Source organism: Melospiza georgiana, chromosome 2 (assembly GCF_028018845.1).
Source record: "Melospiza georgiana isolate bMelGeo1 chromosome 2, bMelGeo1.pri, whole genome shotgun sequence".
Lineage (NCBI taxonomy): Eukaryota > Metazoa > Chordata > Aves > Passeriformes > Passerellidae > Melospiza > Melospiza georgiana.
The window spans coordinates 76,691,843-76,709,321 of record NC_080431.1 but is presented as its reverse complement, the minus strand read 5'-3'; the positions used below and the strand labels follow the sequence as shown (position 1 = coordinate 76,709,321).

At 40.3% G+C, this 17,479-nt stretch overlaps 1 protein-coding gene across 5 annotated transcripts in view; it reads right to left on the bottom strand.

Annotated features, from left to right (window-relative positions):
- The window catches only part of TENM4 (teneurin transmembrane protein 4), a 594,684-nt gene that overhangs the window by 322,965 nt on the left and 254,240 nt on the right, over nt 1-17,479 (bottom strand). For all 5 annotated transcript variants that reach the window (XM_058018885.1, XM_058018886.1, XM_058018887.1 and 2 more), the window contains exons 4-5: nt 14,126-14,414; nt 9,388-9,657 (exon numbers count right to left, since the gene is read on the bottom strand). In XM_058018885.1, the coding sequence (XP_057874868.1) occupies nt 9,388-9,657; nt 14,126-14,348 (493 nt within the window). In that variant the 5' untranslated portion in view covers nt 14,349-14,414. The remainder of the gene's footprint in view (nt 1-9,387; nt 9,658-14,125; nt 14,415-17,479) is intronic.

The following is a 17,479-nucleotide window of genomic DNA, read 5'->3' as shown; positions in this document are numbered from 1 at the left end:
TTAGTTTAAAACCATTCCCCTTGTCCTGTCACTATCTGCCTGTGTAAAGAGCTGTGAATTATTGTTTTCTTTTTATATACATGATTCAATAAGATCTTTGCAGTGGTGGAGAAAACTAAACTACAACCTGCCCTAGAGCATATAATTAAAGTTTTTAGGGGCAGTCCAAAGAAAAACTGAAAACTTTGCAGAATTAGGGCAGTAATGCATTTTCAATCACTGCCCTTGATTGAATGAAGTTGCTAAAAGTTAATCAAAATCCTCTGAGAAATAAAACAATGAGATTTTAATGAATAAATTCTCATGGCAGACGCTATGCTTTCCTTTATTTGGAGCTCAGTGTGCACCTCTGGGCATGGGTAAACCAAAAATAACATGCTCTTTCCTCTCACTTTGTTCTGCTTATAGATGGAGACACATCTTCACTGAAAGAAACAAAGTCAGATACCTCAAGGGGCATTGTTGGAGACTGAACCAGATGTGGGCTAACACTGTGTGCTGAACTCAGAAGCAGATTCAGTGGCCCAAATGGGAATTTAGAAATACAGACATGGGCATCTGGAAATGCCCAGTTGGGAAGAACACTTGTAGAGGGAATAGTGGGTATTGAAAGCCAGGTGCACCAGGCTTTCTTCCCAATTTCTTCTACTCTTCAGGGAATAATGCATGTCTTTGAAATGCTGGGATGATGAATGGACATGTCCTACTCACTGCAGCTCAGTGTGACCCCTAGAGATCCAAGATGAAGGAAAAAAAAGGAGAAAAGGCAATTGGGAAACAAGCTTTGGCTCCCTGCTCCATGCTTACCCAGCTGGCTAACTCTGGAAGCACGAGTCTGTGGGCCACGCAAGGTAGATATCCAGCCATTTTGAGTTCTCAACCACCACCCCATCCTTTGATGGGACATTAACTGTCTCCTCTAGTTCTTGGTTTTTCTCCATGCTGCTTCTCTTTTGTGTATCCCAAAGGGATCAATTGTTTGCCTAGAATAGAGTTTAGGTCAGACCCTAAAAATAAAATCCTGCTCCAAGTGACCATTGACCCTGATTCCAGTACCATGTCCAGTGCCATGCCAGCTTTGATGGCCCTCAGTGTCCTGACCATAATCCTCAGTCCACAGCAGTAGCCATTCCTGACTGGCAATGATACACAAATCCCACCCCAAAACCAGGCTGGAAGCAAAGCTACTATTGAAAGGTTTCATGCTGCTGAACACTGGTTTATTCCCCTTGGGGTGTATCACACCACAAGAAATTATTTATGGCACTCAGAAACAGTGTAAAAAATGCACAGATTTGCTTCCAAAATACTTGGCAGCTTGCCTGCAATATTAATAAATGCAATTATTTTTCTTTAAAAAATCACCATGACAAGGCAGTTTAAAGTGGCAAAAGAAAGGACAAAAATTAATCACATAACTACAAAGAACAGTAAATTCTTACCTGTTGATGTTGTTTCTACATGCCCTCTTCACCAATATTCAGGCTAATAATGAGCGTCTTTTAGTGCTTTTTCCCTGCCTCATGGCTTCACCATCATCACAATAATAATAATAATGTGAAACCTACACACTAACCTGTACTGAACTGCAGTTCATTACAGAAGAATAACATTGGGAAGGACTGAAGTGTCAGCATCCTTTCAGATGCAGATTACAGTAATGCAGAAAGTACATTCTCTATGGGACACACCATACAGGAATAAAATTAGGAAAAAGGAAAAGAAAAGAAAATTTAAAAAGAAAATAAAAAGGAAATACTTCTTTTCCTCTAAGGACAAAGAGGCCAGCAATGAAATAAATTAGCCCTAGAAATAAGTGGGAATTCCTTCACTGTGAAACAGAATCAAGATACTGACCACTAATGCTGCACTTGAAATACTAAATTCAGATTAATCTCATATACCTTCATCTCTTAAATGGGGAGCAAAGATGCTTCTGGTTCCCTTTGTTGTGCTACCAAAGGGTCAACTGGCTCCCAGCTGTCTGAGAGGCAGTGACATCATTATTTTGAAAGCCGGTTTTACTCCCAGTGGGCTGGGAGTTTGTTGAATGCGAAGGGAGATAAGGGTCTGTGGTCCTAAACCCCATGAATTCACTGTCTCATACAGGTAAAACTTTCCCTGAGACTCTTGTGAAGGAGTGAGGTGGTGACTCACCTATTCACTTTCAAGAAGTATCTCAGGACTAACATCTAAAAAGGACAAAAAAGATAAGAGGACAGAAAATATGAGGTATCTATCATCAAGAATGTCAGTGATTAGAAAGTTGGATTATAGGTAAAGAAGATGTAACAGCCTTCAAGGGAGCCATTTTTCTGTGGAAAATGTAGCATTTGATGGTCATACAGTTAAAAGTCTCCTTTTTAGGACTAACATTCTTCATAGGAATATTAGTATCTTTACAGTTGGAGAGCCTGAAGGCACATGTCTTCCCCTGACCTTCCCATTTTAAGCGATCACCAAATCTCTGAATATCTCTGTAAGATGACTTCAGTAAATTGCCATATCCAGCAGTATCCACATACAGTTAAAATGGGGGTTTTTTTGCAAATTCTATCTGGAAAGGGGCAATGTGAGAGTTTTGAGAAGCTGAAATGAGGAAAGGTATCAGTGAAAATTCCCTTCTGGATGTGCTACTACTTTATGTAGTTCTTCACTAACTTCTGCAATCGATGATGGATATTTAGGGGTAAGGATTCTGGCTAATTTTTTATTTCAAACTGAAACATGTTGTTAATATTGAGGTTACAACTGATGTGAGACCAGTGAAAGATGACAGCCAGCAGATGTCTGATCTTGCCTGGGCTGTTCTAATTTACTATTGTTTTCCCTTACTAAAAAGTTGTAAGGAAAACTTAATAAAATATAGCTCATAGTACATCCTTTTAAAATTACTATTTATTCTGAAAAATATTTAGTTTTTTTAAAAAAATTCCTTTCTGAATTCTCCAGAATATGAGTATCACATTTTTGCCTTCATGGTTTGCAGAAGAAGCATGTCTGAAGCACACTCTCATTTACTGGAAGTACTTTATAATGCACTGTTTAATTCAGAGGAGAAAATAAAGAGATGATGTTGCTGCAACCACGGTAACAATGTTAACAATGGAGTGGATGAAGCCTGAAAGGAAATTACTCAGCAAAACATGGTAATAAAAAGAAAAGTCACCATGGATTATCAAATGGGGTATTTAACAAATAATATGCAATGCAGAGATTACACAGTAATTCTGGCACTGCTAATTGCACTGATATATTGAACTGTACTTTGGGCCAGTGATTTGGGTCAACATGATTTGGGAAACAGGAAGGTGAGTGCAAAGAAAACTGAGTAAAAATTCTTCCTCTGCAGAGAGTCAGAGCTATTAAGAAGTTACCTTGCAAGGCACCTGGTAGCAAATACAGACGACATTAAGAGAAGCGCTCTCAACAACCAAAGAGAACAAGGAAAAAACAGAAATAATTACTATTTGTCTAAAGCTCTCTTAGCTGTTGTAAAAAGACTCTGAGGAGAAAATATTTTCAAAAGGCTGATGAAATGTGTCTTGATCATTGGAAAGCTTTCTGATTTAATAAGAGGCCAAAATGACTATCAGAAAACTAGCAGTGGACAGCATATTGTGATGTATTTAACCAAAAGTACTGGGATCTACACCATTTGGGCATGCTGTTTTCAAAAACCAGACTGTTATCACCATGTACCTAGGACCTGGTGTAACACTGCTGATGGCAACAGGAGCCTTCAAAGGCTTTGGCTAGTTCTGTATCAGTCACTACTGAATAAATGAAAGCATCAGTAATATTTATTAACTGCCCAGAGAAATAAAATTGTAGCATTTCTTTGGTGTTCTTGTTTGAAATACTTGTCTTTACTTATTTCCTGCTTTAATGTACCCCTGTGTTTTTAATAGGTTCTATAAGCATTCAGTTCTGCTGAGTCCTAAAACCCTATTCAGTTTCTTAAGCACTCTTTCTAGCAACAGTAATGGCTCAAGCAGTGGAAGCAGAGAATGTGGTGGTTACTGCAAGGAATGCCCTGTAAATCAGGTATTATGTCAATTAACATGGCTAAGAGTTGAGTCTGGGATGGTAGAGGAGGCAGAGCTATCATGTGAGCTTTAAAGTTCCTGATTGCCACTATGCTTCAGTTTTACAACAGCCTATCAGAATTTTTCAGAACGGCAATTTATTTGATGAGAAAGCAAAAATTAAGTGTAAAATATCTACTACCTTTCTGGTTAAGTTGGTAAGGCTTGGAGAGCATGTTTGGAGATGGAGCTGGTTGTTGCTTGGCAGTTTTAAATGCATTCATTTAAATGCAATCCAGAACAGCACTGACTAAAGGAAAAAAATGACAGAATGGTTTGCGTTGGACAGAACCTTAAAGGCCACCTAGCTCCAACCTCTGGGATGCCCTGGGAAGGCAGAGACACCTTCTACTAGACCAGGCTGCTCACAGCCACATCCAGGCTAGCCATGAACAAATCCAGGGATGGGACAAAAGGGAAATTATTCCTCTTTGTAGGATGTGGGTCCAAAATGCTGCTCTTAAACCTTTTCATCAGTAAGTGTCTGTATTACTACAGTCACCACATCACTTTTGGCACTGAAATTGTGCTGTACTGTTTGTTTGTTTGTTTGTTTGCTTGTTTGTTTGTTTTTAAAGGGCCGCAACTCCACTTTCACAAAGACCAATTTTAAAAATGCTGTTGATCCAGGTGTATGGTAACCCTGTAATGATTGTACTGAGTAAACCAGTAAGTTCATTATCACACTGAAGGTAGAGAAAAAAGTGGTTCGGTTTTGTTGTTGGTGGTGGTTTTTTGTTTTGCTTTTTTATTGTTTTTTCTTTTTTTTTTTTTTTGGTGGGGTTTTGTTTTGTTTTGTTTTTGGTTGGTTGGTTGGTTGTTTTTTTCAGGGTCTTTTTGTGGGTAGGGATTTCATATTGGAATATCTATGCATTTTCTGCCTATCTCGCAAGTTCAAATCTGTCCAGGGGTTACCAAGATGATTCATAATACTTTGGGTGGATCTGGATTAAGATCTCTATTACAGATCCAAAGGAAATAGACACAGCCCAGTTCCTGGATGCTTGCACGCAAACACTGTCCATGTCCACACATGTTAGGAGTCCCCTAGACAGTACAAAAGCCCAGCCTGAATAGTCCTGCACAGCACCAGAGGAAAAAGGCGCAGCAGTGCTGCAAGAATTGAAACTGGAGAAAGAGGGATGCTTGAGAGACCCACACAGAAACCCACACTAGACAGCATCTAGTCTAGACCTTTCTCAGCAGATCTTTGTCTAGTTTACACTTAAAAGCTTTAAGCACTGGAAGTCCTCAGACTCCTCTGATCTCCTCCAGTGCCAAACTGCCTTCCAACTGTTTATGAGGAGAGAAGACTCTAGATGTTGTCTTTCAACTGTTTTTTCAATGGGTGATGTTCAGAAGATGGAGTCAGACTGTTCTTGGAGGTGCTCAATGGGAGCAATGGACATGAGTTGCAGTTGAAATCCATACTAGCTCTTAGAAAAAGAGCTGTTCACAGCAAATGTGGTCACCTCCAGAGCCAGGATATAGAGGCTGTGGCCTCTCCATTCTGATAGATACTCAAATTCTCAAATTGCAACTGAAAAAGGCCCTGAGTGACCCAATCTGACTTCCAACTTAGCCCTGCTTTAAGCAGGAGAGGAACCAGAGACTTTCAGCAATGCCTTTCAGTTTAAATTATCCTGTGGTACTCTATTTTTATAATGATTTCCTTATGATTAGAAGTTTTTTGGGTTGGGTTTTTTTTTTTTATGTGACTAAACTGCTGAAAAATAAGGCAATTTCTGGAAGACTATTACCTCGTTTTTCTTCAATGTGCTCTTCTCTATGGTAAACAATTGCTGGCTCAGTACAAATCCTGTTCGGGGTTAGCTAAGGTACCGCCAGGAAACTCCAGGCTTCACTCCAAATGACCACTTCAGGAACTTCTTTTGCTCGAATCAGTCTTGCTGAGAAATGGTGCAATCTACTATAGGAAAGAAGTTCTCCTAGAATCTCCTAGACTTCCAGGAACCAGACTCCCTCTGTGCTTGGTTCTGAACTGTTAATGGGAGTTCACAGTTCCAGTTCAGATCATGATCATGCTGCAGAAAACCCCTTGAGGCATAAAAAGTGCCTGCTACATCAGCAATACAGTATGATGGCAATGTCCCCAGGCAAGATGCAGCAACATGAGCTGTGCCTCTGTCCCCTCACTGTGCAAAGTCACTGTCCAGGTCAAGTGAAATGCACTGCCCACTGGAGGGGAAGCCATCGTGGCTGTTTGAGTGGGCAGGATGTGAGCTCAGGGCAATGCCAGAGTTATAACTCAGCTCTTTAGTGAAAACAAACTCTCAACTTATTAAAAGCATTTGGCCTCCTAGAAGCATTCAACCTAATGAAGGTGACCCTTGGCACTCAGGACAGAGGCTTGGAACTAGATGTTTTTTAAGGTTCCTTCCAACCCAAACACCTCTGAGATTCTGTGAAAACCTCATAACAGTTTAGATAAAGCTACGGATGGCTTTCCATGCCAGCTCCCTGTTTAAGCGATCTATGGACTACAATACACCATGAAACCAGAGTACTTCATAGACTTCCTTAAGGACAGGGACAGACTTTGACTGTCCTTTCTGAGCAGCATATCTGTTCCTTTAAGGCATCACCACTCCTGAAATAAAAACAAACCTACTTTTCAAGGGAGTGACTCCTCTCCTTTTCTAGGAACACAATAAATGTTTTGGCAGAATCGTCCTTTGACAACTTTGGATTTACAAGCATCAGAAGGAAATTCTGATTATTTATTTTAGATAAATAATGAACAGCATAAAAACTGCTGACTTTGACCTTCATTGGAGAAGTTGGTTTAATGAGTACCATAAACTCTTCTATTGATGGCAGGTTCATAAAGTCCATATTGACTTCCGCTAAAGGCTATAACTTCTATCAATACTGTCAACAATTAATATTGGCTCATAAAGGCATCCTGTAAACTGAGTCATAGCATTATGTTAATTTACATTGCCATTAGCAAAATTTCATGTCTTCTTGAAAATGTTTCTTCTATAAATCTGGGATTTCTCAAAATAGCATGTGTGATAGCTAGCAGCCCAGAGAAACACTACTTATGTGGAGTGAGGAGGGAGGAAATGCCTTTATGTTCAGCAGAAAAAGCTTCTGAGAGGATCTCAGGCTTCATTTGCTCCTACAGTAGGTCTCAGGCTGTGAGGAGTTTGTGCACAAAGATGCCTTCATCTCTGCCAAGCAATTACAAAGGAAAATGCTCAAATTCTGCCTACTAAAAAGACTTTTTCCCTAACCTTCTTTTCTTTCTACCTTGCAACATTTGTTTGCATATGTTTATATCACCAATTCAACCACAGTCCCTATATCAAAGTGAACTTTTTCTCAGTTCTGGACCAGTTTTTCTGACTGAACATGGTCTGATGTCTATGACATCTTCCCAGGAAAGTCTAAGCATCAGATGAAGCTCATCACCAGCACAGTTTGGATCTTAATGTTTTCCTTTAATCTCCACCACATCTTTTTTGTCAGTATGAACAATACTATTACATACCGGACACCACAGCAATCTATGTTTTATTTGTGCTGCACAGACTTTTGATTTCAGTATGATACAGCCTTTGTCATTCAAAACACCCAACATCTAAGACTGCAAATGCCTAGGCTCCAAGGAAACTCTTATACAGCATTGTGTGTTCTCCACCTCTCATTTCTCTTTTTCTAGCTGCCATGAAGTGATGGTTCAACAAATGGTTAGCGTGCCATTAAAGTTAAGGAAAGAGGAATTGAAGGCTGTCTCCAACCTGACATGAGTCCTTCTCCCTCTGTGATTACTTTCAGTAAAGCCTTTCAAGGCACGTGAAGTTGCTACTGTGCTGTTTCTAGTATAATTTCATTTGAAAGTGATCTGTAGGTACAAAGTTGCATTTGCAGGTGTAGAGAGCAGGGAAAAAGACTCCAATAGATAATGCAATTCTTTTCTGTTAAGACCAAAGGGGCGGCTGGGGGGGGAAACCAACCTAGAATTCTGTATACTGCTTTTCTTAGTAGGCATGGAAAGAAAAAATGTATGGGATAGGATTGCAGCTGCTCATACATCACATGGAAAGCACAAAAAAAAGCTTGGATAGAGGAGAATGGGATGGCAGTGCAAGGCGCTTGCTTTTGGCTGTTTTCTAGCAATTTCTTATGAATGTGCAAAACTGTATTTGACTGTGATCATCCCTCTGATTTTTCATCAAACCACAAGGATCAGAAGGAAAACAATGCAACCTGCCACTATGTGTCTGCTTGTAAGACACTACACTAAGAATCTTTTAAAAAGTATGATAAAGATAATTAAAAAATATTCTTCTGTACATCCTTTGAACAGAAGACCATTTATCTTTGAACTCTGCCTAATATATCATTATCTCTGAGTAGAAACTTAATAAGCTTCAACTGTAATTTTGTTGGAGTTAAACATAAAATCATGTGGGTGGTGTATGTCTCACTGTCATGGCTTCCAGAGGAAAACTTATCATCATTTGTCACTATAATACCGTGGCAGAAAGCATGAAAAGAACAAGTGATACAGTCATTTCACATGAGCTTTCTGCACCGAGCACAAGTGCCCAATGACTTGCACGCAGCAGCTATATCAAGAAGCAGGCTGTGCTATAATTGAATTAAAGGTGCAAAGGCATATAGGACTGGATGAACTCCTGGGTCAAGCTGCAATTGAATCAAAGTCCCCTCTCCTTCTCCTACACTGCTTGGCAGAACTGCTGACCAAAAGGTTCCCAGACCTACAAAAGGCACACAGGAATCCCTGCAGGTGGGGACACAAAGTTACAGAGATTAAAAAATCTGTGACCTTCAGCTTTTATTTCACACAAAGAAAAAGGCTTCTAAAAATATTTCACCATCGTTTTCCTTCAGAGAGCAGTCAGCCAATTTACATAAATGAAGCGGTTCCTGTCAAGGAACTAGCAAGGAAGAGAAGAAAATTATCTGCCCAGAAAATCTGAGCAAAGATAAGAGTAGCATTGGCCAGAGGAGGGGAGATTTAAATGCCTTCCCTCTGAAAGGTCCCTGCAAAAAGCAGGGAGAGTATTACAGCTATTTAATGATCTCTGTCGCAGTGATAAATAAGTAGGAGCTTCTCCAGCAGTTCATTAACAAAGACTCTGTAGGACAGTAAAAAGGCCACGACTGGGGCTGTTAGAAGAGTGTTTTCATGGAGTCTGATAAAAAACCTCATCACTAAACCTAAGGAAGATTAAAGTGGAGTAGTAGGAAGAGACATTCCTTATAGAGCTCGGGGCTGACACTTGCATGCACTGTTACCACTTACCTGTTTCAGTATTCTCATGCTCTGTGTCGGTGAGGGTGAGGTTGGAGTTGGCCCGGCTTGACAAGCAGGAGCTGCGCCCGGACTTGGTGTTGCGTCCCCAGATCCTCACTGGGTGCTCGGGTGACATGACCACATCTGCCTCCGTGTCGGCATCCGAGCCGGCGCTGAGGGAGTAGCCACAGTGAGGCAGCCCGATGTCGGTCCGGTACAAAGCCCCGTGTGTCGGTGTCACATCTTCAAGTCCCAGCTCTCGTAAAGAGAAGTTGGCTCCTGTGAGAAAAACACATCAGCTGGGTTATTCTTTAATAGGGCATAGTGCCATGTAGCACAAGTCAAAAGCTGAAGTGTTCATCTTCTACCTTCATGTGGGACACAGCAGCGTGACAGTAACACACAGCAACGTTATACCAAAGATACCCTTCTTCTATGGTCTTGCTCTGAATGGGACCAAGAGACCACAGAATCATAGAATCATTAAGGTTTAAGATCATCGAGTCCAACCATTACGTCCAAGTCCACCACGAGACAATGTCCCTAAGCATCTCATCTACACTTTCTTTTTTTATAACAATTCCAGAGACAGGTGATTACTCCACTTGTGTAGGCAGCCTGTTCCAATACTTGACCACTCTTCCACTGAAGAAATTTTTCATAATATCCAATCTCAACCTGCCCTAGTGTCACTCAAGACCATTTGCTATTGTCCTATTACTTGTTACTTGGGAGAAGACACCAGACTCCACCTCATGACAACCTCTTTTCAAACATGCCAGGACTAAAAAGTGGCTTCATTCCTGCTTCTGGAACCTGACAAAAACGCAGGGCATGTTCAATTAAATCATCAAGTTTGAAACCAAAAACGGATGTAGAAATGGTGCAATACTTTAGGAGAGGCAAAAAGTAATCTTCTTGTGAGAAAAGCAAAATGAGGCGTGCAATGATCAAAAGTCCTACCATACACCTGACAACTTCCCTACAATAGGCAATTTGAGTGAGTTCTGCTCATTGAAAACTCTGAAATTACATACTGGGGATTTAAATTTCCTTTGGCGATTTCACTTTCCCTGTGCTGACCACTCACACCTTGACACACATTTAGCTATTCATTCTGATAGAGATTATTTGGCCACAAATAGATGCAATTGTTTAGCTGACTAAAAATATGACCTGAAAAGTGACCCTTGACTCCATGTCTAGTTACCTGCAGAGCTTCAAAATCAGACTGAATGGATGTGAATAAAGTTTCAAATATTAGCACACTTTGTTTGGGAAGAAATTGGGGAGAGCAATTTTAATCCACAAGAAATTGGGGAGAGCAATTTTAATCCACATTTATTTATTAATGCATGCATTTTTTTTTTTCATTTTTTTTTTTAAACCCTGAATATCTTGAAAAGATTTTGGCCAGTCACGAGTGCCTTTAGCTGCACAGTGCATTTATACAGCTCAATGCACCCCTGCTTCTGTTATGCTATGCTATGCTTTGGATGGATTAAAGAACTGAGCAGTTTGCAGCTCAGGCATATTTCAACAAGATAAATCTGAATGCACAATCTCCAGGATATTTCAGGCACTAACCTTCCTTTGAACACTGAAGTTCATAACTACTCATTATTGAAATCTGTTCATCAAGTCTGGATCTCAAGGTTGTATCCAAAGCCGAATTACCATTTTCTCCTTTCTCAAGACCCATAATTGTGTGGTTTATCTCACATTTCTATTTGTTGATGTCAAATATCATACGGTAGAAAATGTGTATCCAACAGAAACAGTCAGTTTTCTACTTTTCCAGATTGTGGTTTCATACTTGTGGAAACACTCTAGCTTGTCCTTGAACCCTGATGATTGCGGAAGGTCTCTCATATTAGAGCACACATGCATCAGATGACACGTGGCCAAAAGTAAATGCTATGTTACTACATTTTTTCATTTCATTTTTTCAGTTGACTTTATAGCTCACAGTGAACAGAGAAAAGATATCTGAATGCAAGGTGAATAGCTAAGACTGGACAACATTTTCATGTATAGCTCAGAGAATGAGCTGTTTGCAGGAGAAAATTCGGACTCAGCTGGTTCGGGATCTGCAGCTGACAACACTCCAACTGCATAAAGGATTCACGAACTTCACACCTTTTTAATTGACCAAAAAAGATTATGCTTTCAGACAGACAGAAAAGGTTGCTTGGGGCTCACACCTCTGCCCGACCCTTGCTTGAGAAGCACAATGCAAGCTTGTGGCAAAGTAATAACATAATTACAAAGGGGTTTGAGAGATTGTCCTCTACATTCTCATGGCATAAGGAAGCAAATAAACCTGACCTAAGTTATAAATGCCAGGGAGCTGTATCTCCCCAGAGACCTTGCTCTTCTCTTCTAGTTTCAGCTTATGTTTAAGACCATGGTTTTCTAAACCATCCCTTGTGGAGTACTGAAAAATACATTTTGGTTTTCCTTACGTGTTTGAATCTCTGATGTCATGTTCCACCTTTGCTTGAAAGAAGCCACACTCAGCATCATCAGACACATCAATGTGCAACATGACTGATGTTCTCCAGCAACAGCAGCTCATAAATTATGAAAAATGACTGCTACAATTAACTCAAAATCAAATTTATTTGCAATAAACAGCAGCAGATGCATTGATTTTCATATTCTATGCTCACTGTTGCCTTTTAAGCTGGAAGAACTCAAGTCAATAAAAGGAGGATAATAAATATCCAAGACTTTTTAATTCAGATCTGGTCTATTTTCTCCTGTGCTGACTTGCACATTTGCTGACACTCACTCTAGCTAAAACCATTTAAATGCTGACTTGTTTATTTACTGAATTTATTTGGTCAATTTGAAATGTTTCCCTCCTCTGCCTTCCAAACCAATGCAGGAGAGAAATTCACTTTGCCTTGTTGATGTCAAGCAGGCTAATAAGGCTTGGTTTCAGTTGGCCTCAAGCCAAGCAGCATCACAAAGAGAGGTCCATTCATGGCTTACTGCCAGTGAAAAATGTGGCACAGAAAGTCTGGGATAATTGTTAACACTCCTCAGGCCAGTTTTGGGACCCTCAGGATAAACTGAGAGAAAGCTTTAAGTGTAGCCATTTGTGAGAGTTATATCAGAGACAGAACTGATGCTCTGACATGGTTAATCTTAACTTTTCAATGAATTTCAGCTACTTTGACCAGTCATTTTTACTATTTCTCAGTACCTTCAAAATTTTCCTAGGGAAGCATGAACTTGTGTATAGAAAAATTACACTCCCTGCCAACAGACTGGATTCTCAGAAAAAGTAATCTTTTGTGGACTTCTTAGGAGAAGTCCATAGATCTGCATGGCCTCATGAACTTCCAAGTTGAGAACCGCTGACCTGGACTAATTCACATCTATCCTGCATGGTGAATATATTGTATCAAATAAGCAAATGCAATGACCTAAAAAGTTTCCTTTTCTTTATAATGTCATACATTCCTTAGAGGGGATGAAGTACTTCAGAGTTGCTAAGAGGGAAACTGCTTTCATGATGTCACAACGTTCCTTACATCAACTATTGGCCCTTTTGTTGATTATTGCCTATTGCAGTTATTCTGAAACTCAAACACCAAAGCCATATGCATGAAGATACTTCAGCAAATCATTTTGCTTGTGTGTGCCTTGAAGAGGAGTCTTGCACCAAAACAACAAGTGCATGATTTTTAAGGAAAAATCAAGCAGCCCCCAAGTTTAATGAGTGTAATTATATGTATTCCTTTTGGGGAATCAGCTTCTCCAAATTGCAGAGGATGTGCTCAGAGTACTCTGAGTAGGCTAGTTTATGTCCATTTTCTGGAATGCTGCCTACTCTATTTGACTCACTTTACCATTTTATGCTTTTCTTGATGGACTTCTAAAAACAATTTATGTGAAGTCCTGGTAGGAATCTGAACTACATCTCTACAGAAAAATTAAGATGAGTCTTATAGTAGGGGACAGAAATCTTCCTCATACAGGCAATAACAGCAGTGAAAATGGTAACTGCACTGACTTCAGGGTATCTGGAATCTCTGTTAGAACTGTGGAGTCTGTGGTGGCTCTTGAAACTCCACATCTTCACCTTCACAGATACCAGGACTCAGATTCACTAAATGTGCTCCTCTAAGGCCTAAAGACGTTCCTTACTCTTTAACATTGCAGCATGTCCCCAAGGCAAACCTAAAGCCTGCAGACTGTGTACAATGCCAAGAGGGGTCATTCCACCTGGAATCCATTTGTCTCCTTTCTTCCAGGGTTCTTGGGTTTTGCTGTGGACCAGATGGACAGTGTGGACAGTGACACTCTCCACTTGTTGCCTCCTGCCTCAGCATCCTTGTTGACTTCCTTCATGACCGAGCAGACATGTGACACAGTGAAAGTTCTCCTGAGCAGGCAGGAACATTCCATGCCACATCAGTACCGTGCAGCACGTGCACACGGGGCTCTAGTCTCATGGTGGGAAGTGGCAAAGTGCTGCTGCAGACAGAAAGACTAAGACATAGAGAATGTGTCTTAGTAAATGCTAATGCACATGGGATATGGGTATGCCACTTAAGGACACTGGGCTGCACACAGTGTCTTGTGCAATACAGGGAAGGTGATCTCTGCCGCTCTCTTTAAGTCTCTCTCTTACATCATGCTTTTGGCCTCAGAGTCTTTCAAAGGTAGCCTCCCACTCAACTCTGGCTCTCAGCTGATTCCCCCATGCTGCTTACAGCTGGTGAAAAGCACCCACCTGCTCGGCAGAATTCATCAGCCTCCTGGTGCACCATGTCTTTGACGCGATTGCTGTAAGTCAGCCTGGAGTCCTGATCATAAGCCTTCAGGGTCTCGCTGGAGCTGTAGGACTTCTGGGGTGCCTTGCTGTCCTCACTCTCGGCTGAAGAGCTGGTGTAGCGGCGCTCAGTGTCGCGGCGCCGAGTCAGAGATCGATACGGCTTCCTCTCCTTTACATCCATGGCACCCTTGTCTGAGTATTCAACATTAAAATAATGACGTCTGTGTGGCGGTCAGATTAGAATAACCTGAAAGAGAGAATTCAAAAATGTCATGCCTTTGGGCACTCAATGGCTAGAGTTTACCTTCTTTATACATTCTTACACTGAAGAAAAGGGATGTTACTTAATGGATTCCAGAAAAACCCTCTTAGAACAATTACCAATAAAAAGAAAGTCTCAATTATGTGTGACTCATTTAATAATTGCCACTGCTAACAGGATACATATATGCACCAGCCTGCATCTGTCTGAACTAGACATACACTTGGGAATTTGAAACTGACTGTGATATTGTGTGTCTTCTTTCTGTAGCAAGTGATTCAGACACCTCAAGGAGGCATGTATTCATCAGGCATCTAATCTCTGGGAAACCAGGTAATGTCTCTGTTTGGGCAGCTGGAGGGCTTTGGAAAAATGCTGTCCTGTGGTTTCAAAAAAGTTTCCACAGATCATGAGGTTAGAATGTATGAACAAAAGTCTGAGATGGTATAAGAAGGCAATTGGGAAAGGAGAGGGAGAAAGGAAGGACTGAAGGAGTGACATGTGGATGGAAATTGCATAAAAATGTCTTCCTTTTCAGAGGGCTCATCTTTACTCAGCTGGAAATATATTAAAACTTAAGCAGAGCTGAGAAAGTGTAAATAAATGACAGTGTTCTGCTTCATGTAACAACATGGCCTGGGATTTATTTCTGTGGAAAAATCAATGTATATATAAACACAGCAATACAAGTGTACATATCTGCACACAGAGAAAACAGATATCAGAAAAAATGTATTAAAAGTATTTTTGTCAAAATAACTAATAAATGGTATTTTTACTTCAAGTTTATTAAATGCAACAGAAAACAGAAAAAATAAAGGCAATGCCTTGCATCAAGATGGAAAAAATTGTTTTTTAGTATCTAAACTTGTTTATGAGGAAAAATGATAAAATACAAACCAAACATGGAAAATCTGTAATTATGTGCTGAGCTTCTCTGAAACTGAATCCTCCTGCTAAAGAACAGAAGTTTACTCTAAATGCCACCCCAGGATATTGTTGTTTACCATCAGCATTTAAAAACAGAAAGCAAAAGTTTCAGAAAGAACCTATCAGCTCCTGGTATTTTTCACACCAAATACATATGGAAATATATGGCAAGAACTGAATCACATTCTGTTGGCATTTCTTCCTTGAAAAGCTAAACCCTGAATGTACTAATCAAATCTTTCTCATCCTGACTCAGATCCTAGACTTGCTTCAGATGCTGTGTCCTGGATTTCAGAGAATCAGAATCCTAGAATGGTTTGGGTTGAAAGGAATCTTGAAGATCCTCTAATTCCAACTCCCTGCCATGGACAGGGACACCTTCCACTAGACGAGGTTGCTCAAAGCCTCATCCAGCCCGGCCTCAAACACTGCCAGGGATGGGGCAGCCACAGCTTCTCAGGGCAACCTGCGCCAGTGCTTCACCACCCTCACAGGGAAGAATTTCTTCCTAATACCAAATCTACATCTGCCCTCTCACAGCTATGGTGCAGTAGTTGAGGATGAATGTGCTGTGAGCTTTGTAGGTCAGCTTAAAGGGATGTGGTGTAACGTAGCATTTGTGGGTTTTAAAACTGAGGAGTTTTAAGCAAAGGATGTGTGAAGGATGGGAGACTCCTAGCACAGGTTCAGGTAACTTACAAATCATAATAGTAATACTGAAGCCTGAAGACAACATTTTATTATTAATCTCTTGCTTGAAAAGCTGTCTGGCACAAGCAAAACTACAAAAATATTGGAGTTGAAGACAGACTGAAGGAGGAAGCAAGAATGACAGGAAGGCCATGAGGTAGACTGGTAGCTGGGCAAAGAAGCAGGGTTGCACTCTTGGGTCTCTCCTATTTCTGGAATTCTGATTGTGTTAAAACTGCTAAAGGATTTTAGTCCAAAAACACCTCCAAAACCAACTTTGCAATGACACACCCCAATTCCAACACCTTGTATGGCTTCTGTAGCATTCTTCCTGGGAATTAAGGCACTACTATAACAACAAAAAAATATAATCCATTTTCTCCAGTCTATTCCAGAGATGGTGGCAGACCAAGCTCATACATTCTGTTTGTCAGAAAAATGCATAGAAACTATTGAACACTTAGGAAGGGAGAGGGGGGAGGAGGAGTGTCTTTAACAAGCTTTATCTAAGTCATCCACAGAGACTTGAGCACCACTTTGACTTCAAATATGTTTTTAAACCCATCAAACTAATTGACTTAAATTCATTCAGGTAAATGCACTACAGTGAATGCAAATGGGATTACTCATGGGCCAAACCTGACATGTTAAATGTATTGCAGAGTAAGGGTACAAAACTAAGGCCTGAATGTAGAAGCAATAGTGAAGGAGATTGCATTGTGCTATAGAACAATAGCAGCATGTATGACATCTACCAAATAGGAGATTTTTTTTTTTTTTTGCATTGAATCAAACATATTGGTGCTTTCACACTGGAAAGAAATAAAAGAAATAGAGCATCTGATTGCCTTTCAGTGCATTGTCATCTCCCCTTTCTTTAAAAAAAAAAAGATTTTTTTGGCTTGAAAAATTGTGACTTTTTTTACACTTGTTATTGAATCCGTTTGTCCCCTTTATAGCATCTCTGTTTGAAAATCTTAGAAGGAGCAGGTTTGTTATACTTTTGAATATAACACCCTAAAACAGGCTCCTTCACAAAAGCCCATATTGTGAGCCGCTATAATGAACACTGAAATTGTGGTTTATTGTTATGGAGGATGAAGATAGCAGAATGTGAGTGAGAAGTGGTTACTCTCTAAGAAAGAAATGAGGAAAGGTGGTATCTGTCTGCTCCCGAGTATTGTAGCAATTCCTACCTAGGGCTGGTCATTTAAAAATCCTCTAGCAGGATAGTAACATGTGCCAAGGAAATCTTCTTGCACTGCTAGAGCCACAACGTACAAATAGGGTCTGTAATTACCATTAGTAACCTTGCAACTTAGGAAATGACAAAAAAACATGAGGAAATTGACTGAATTCCCACCAGATGAAGGGTTTTCTTTTTGTAAGGAAAGGTGTTGAAAAACTGAAAATTCTCCTACAGTTCATCA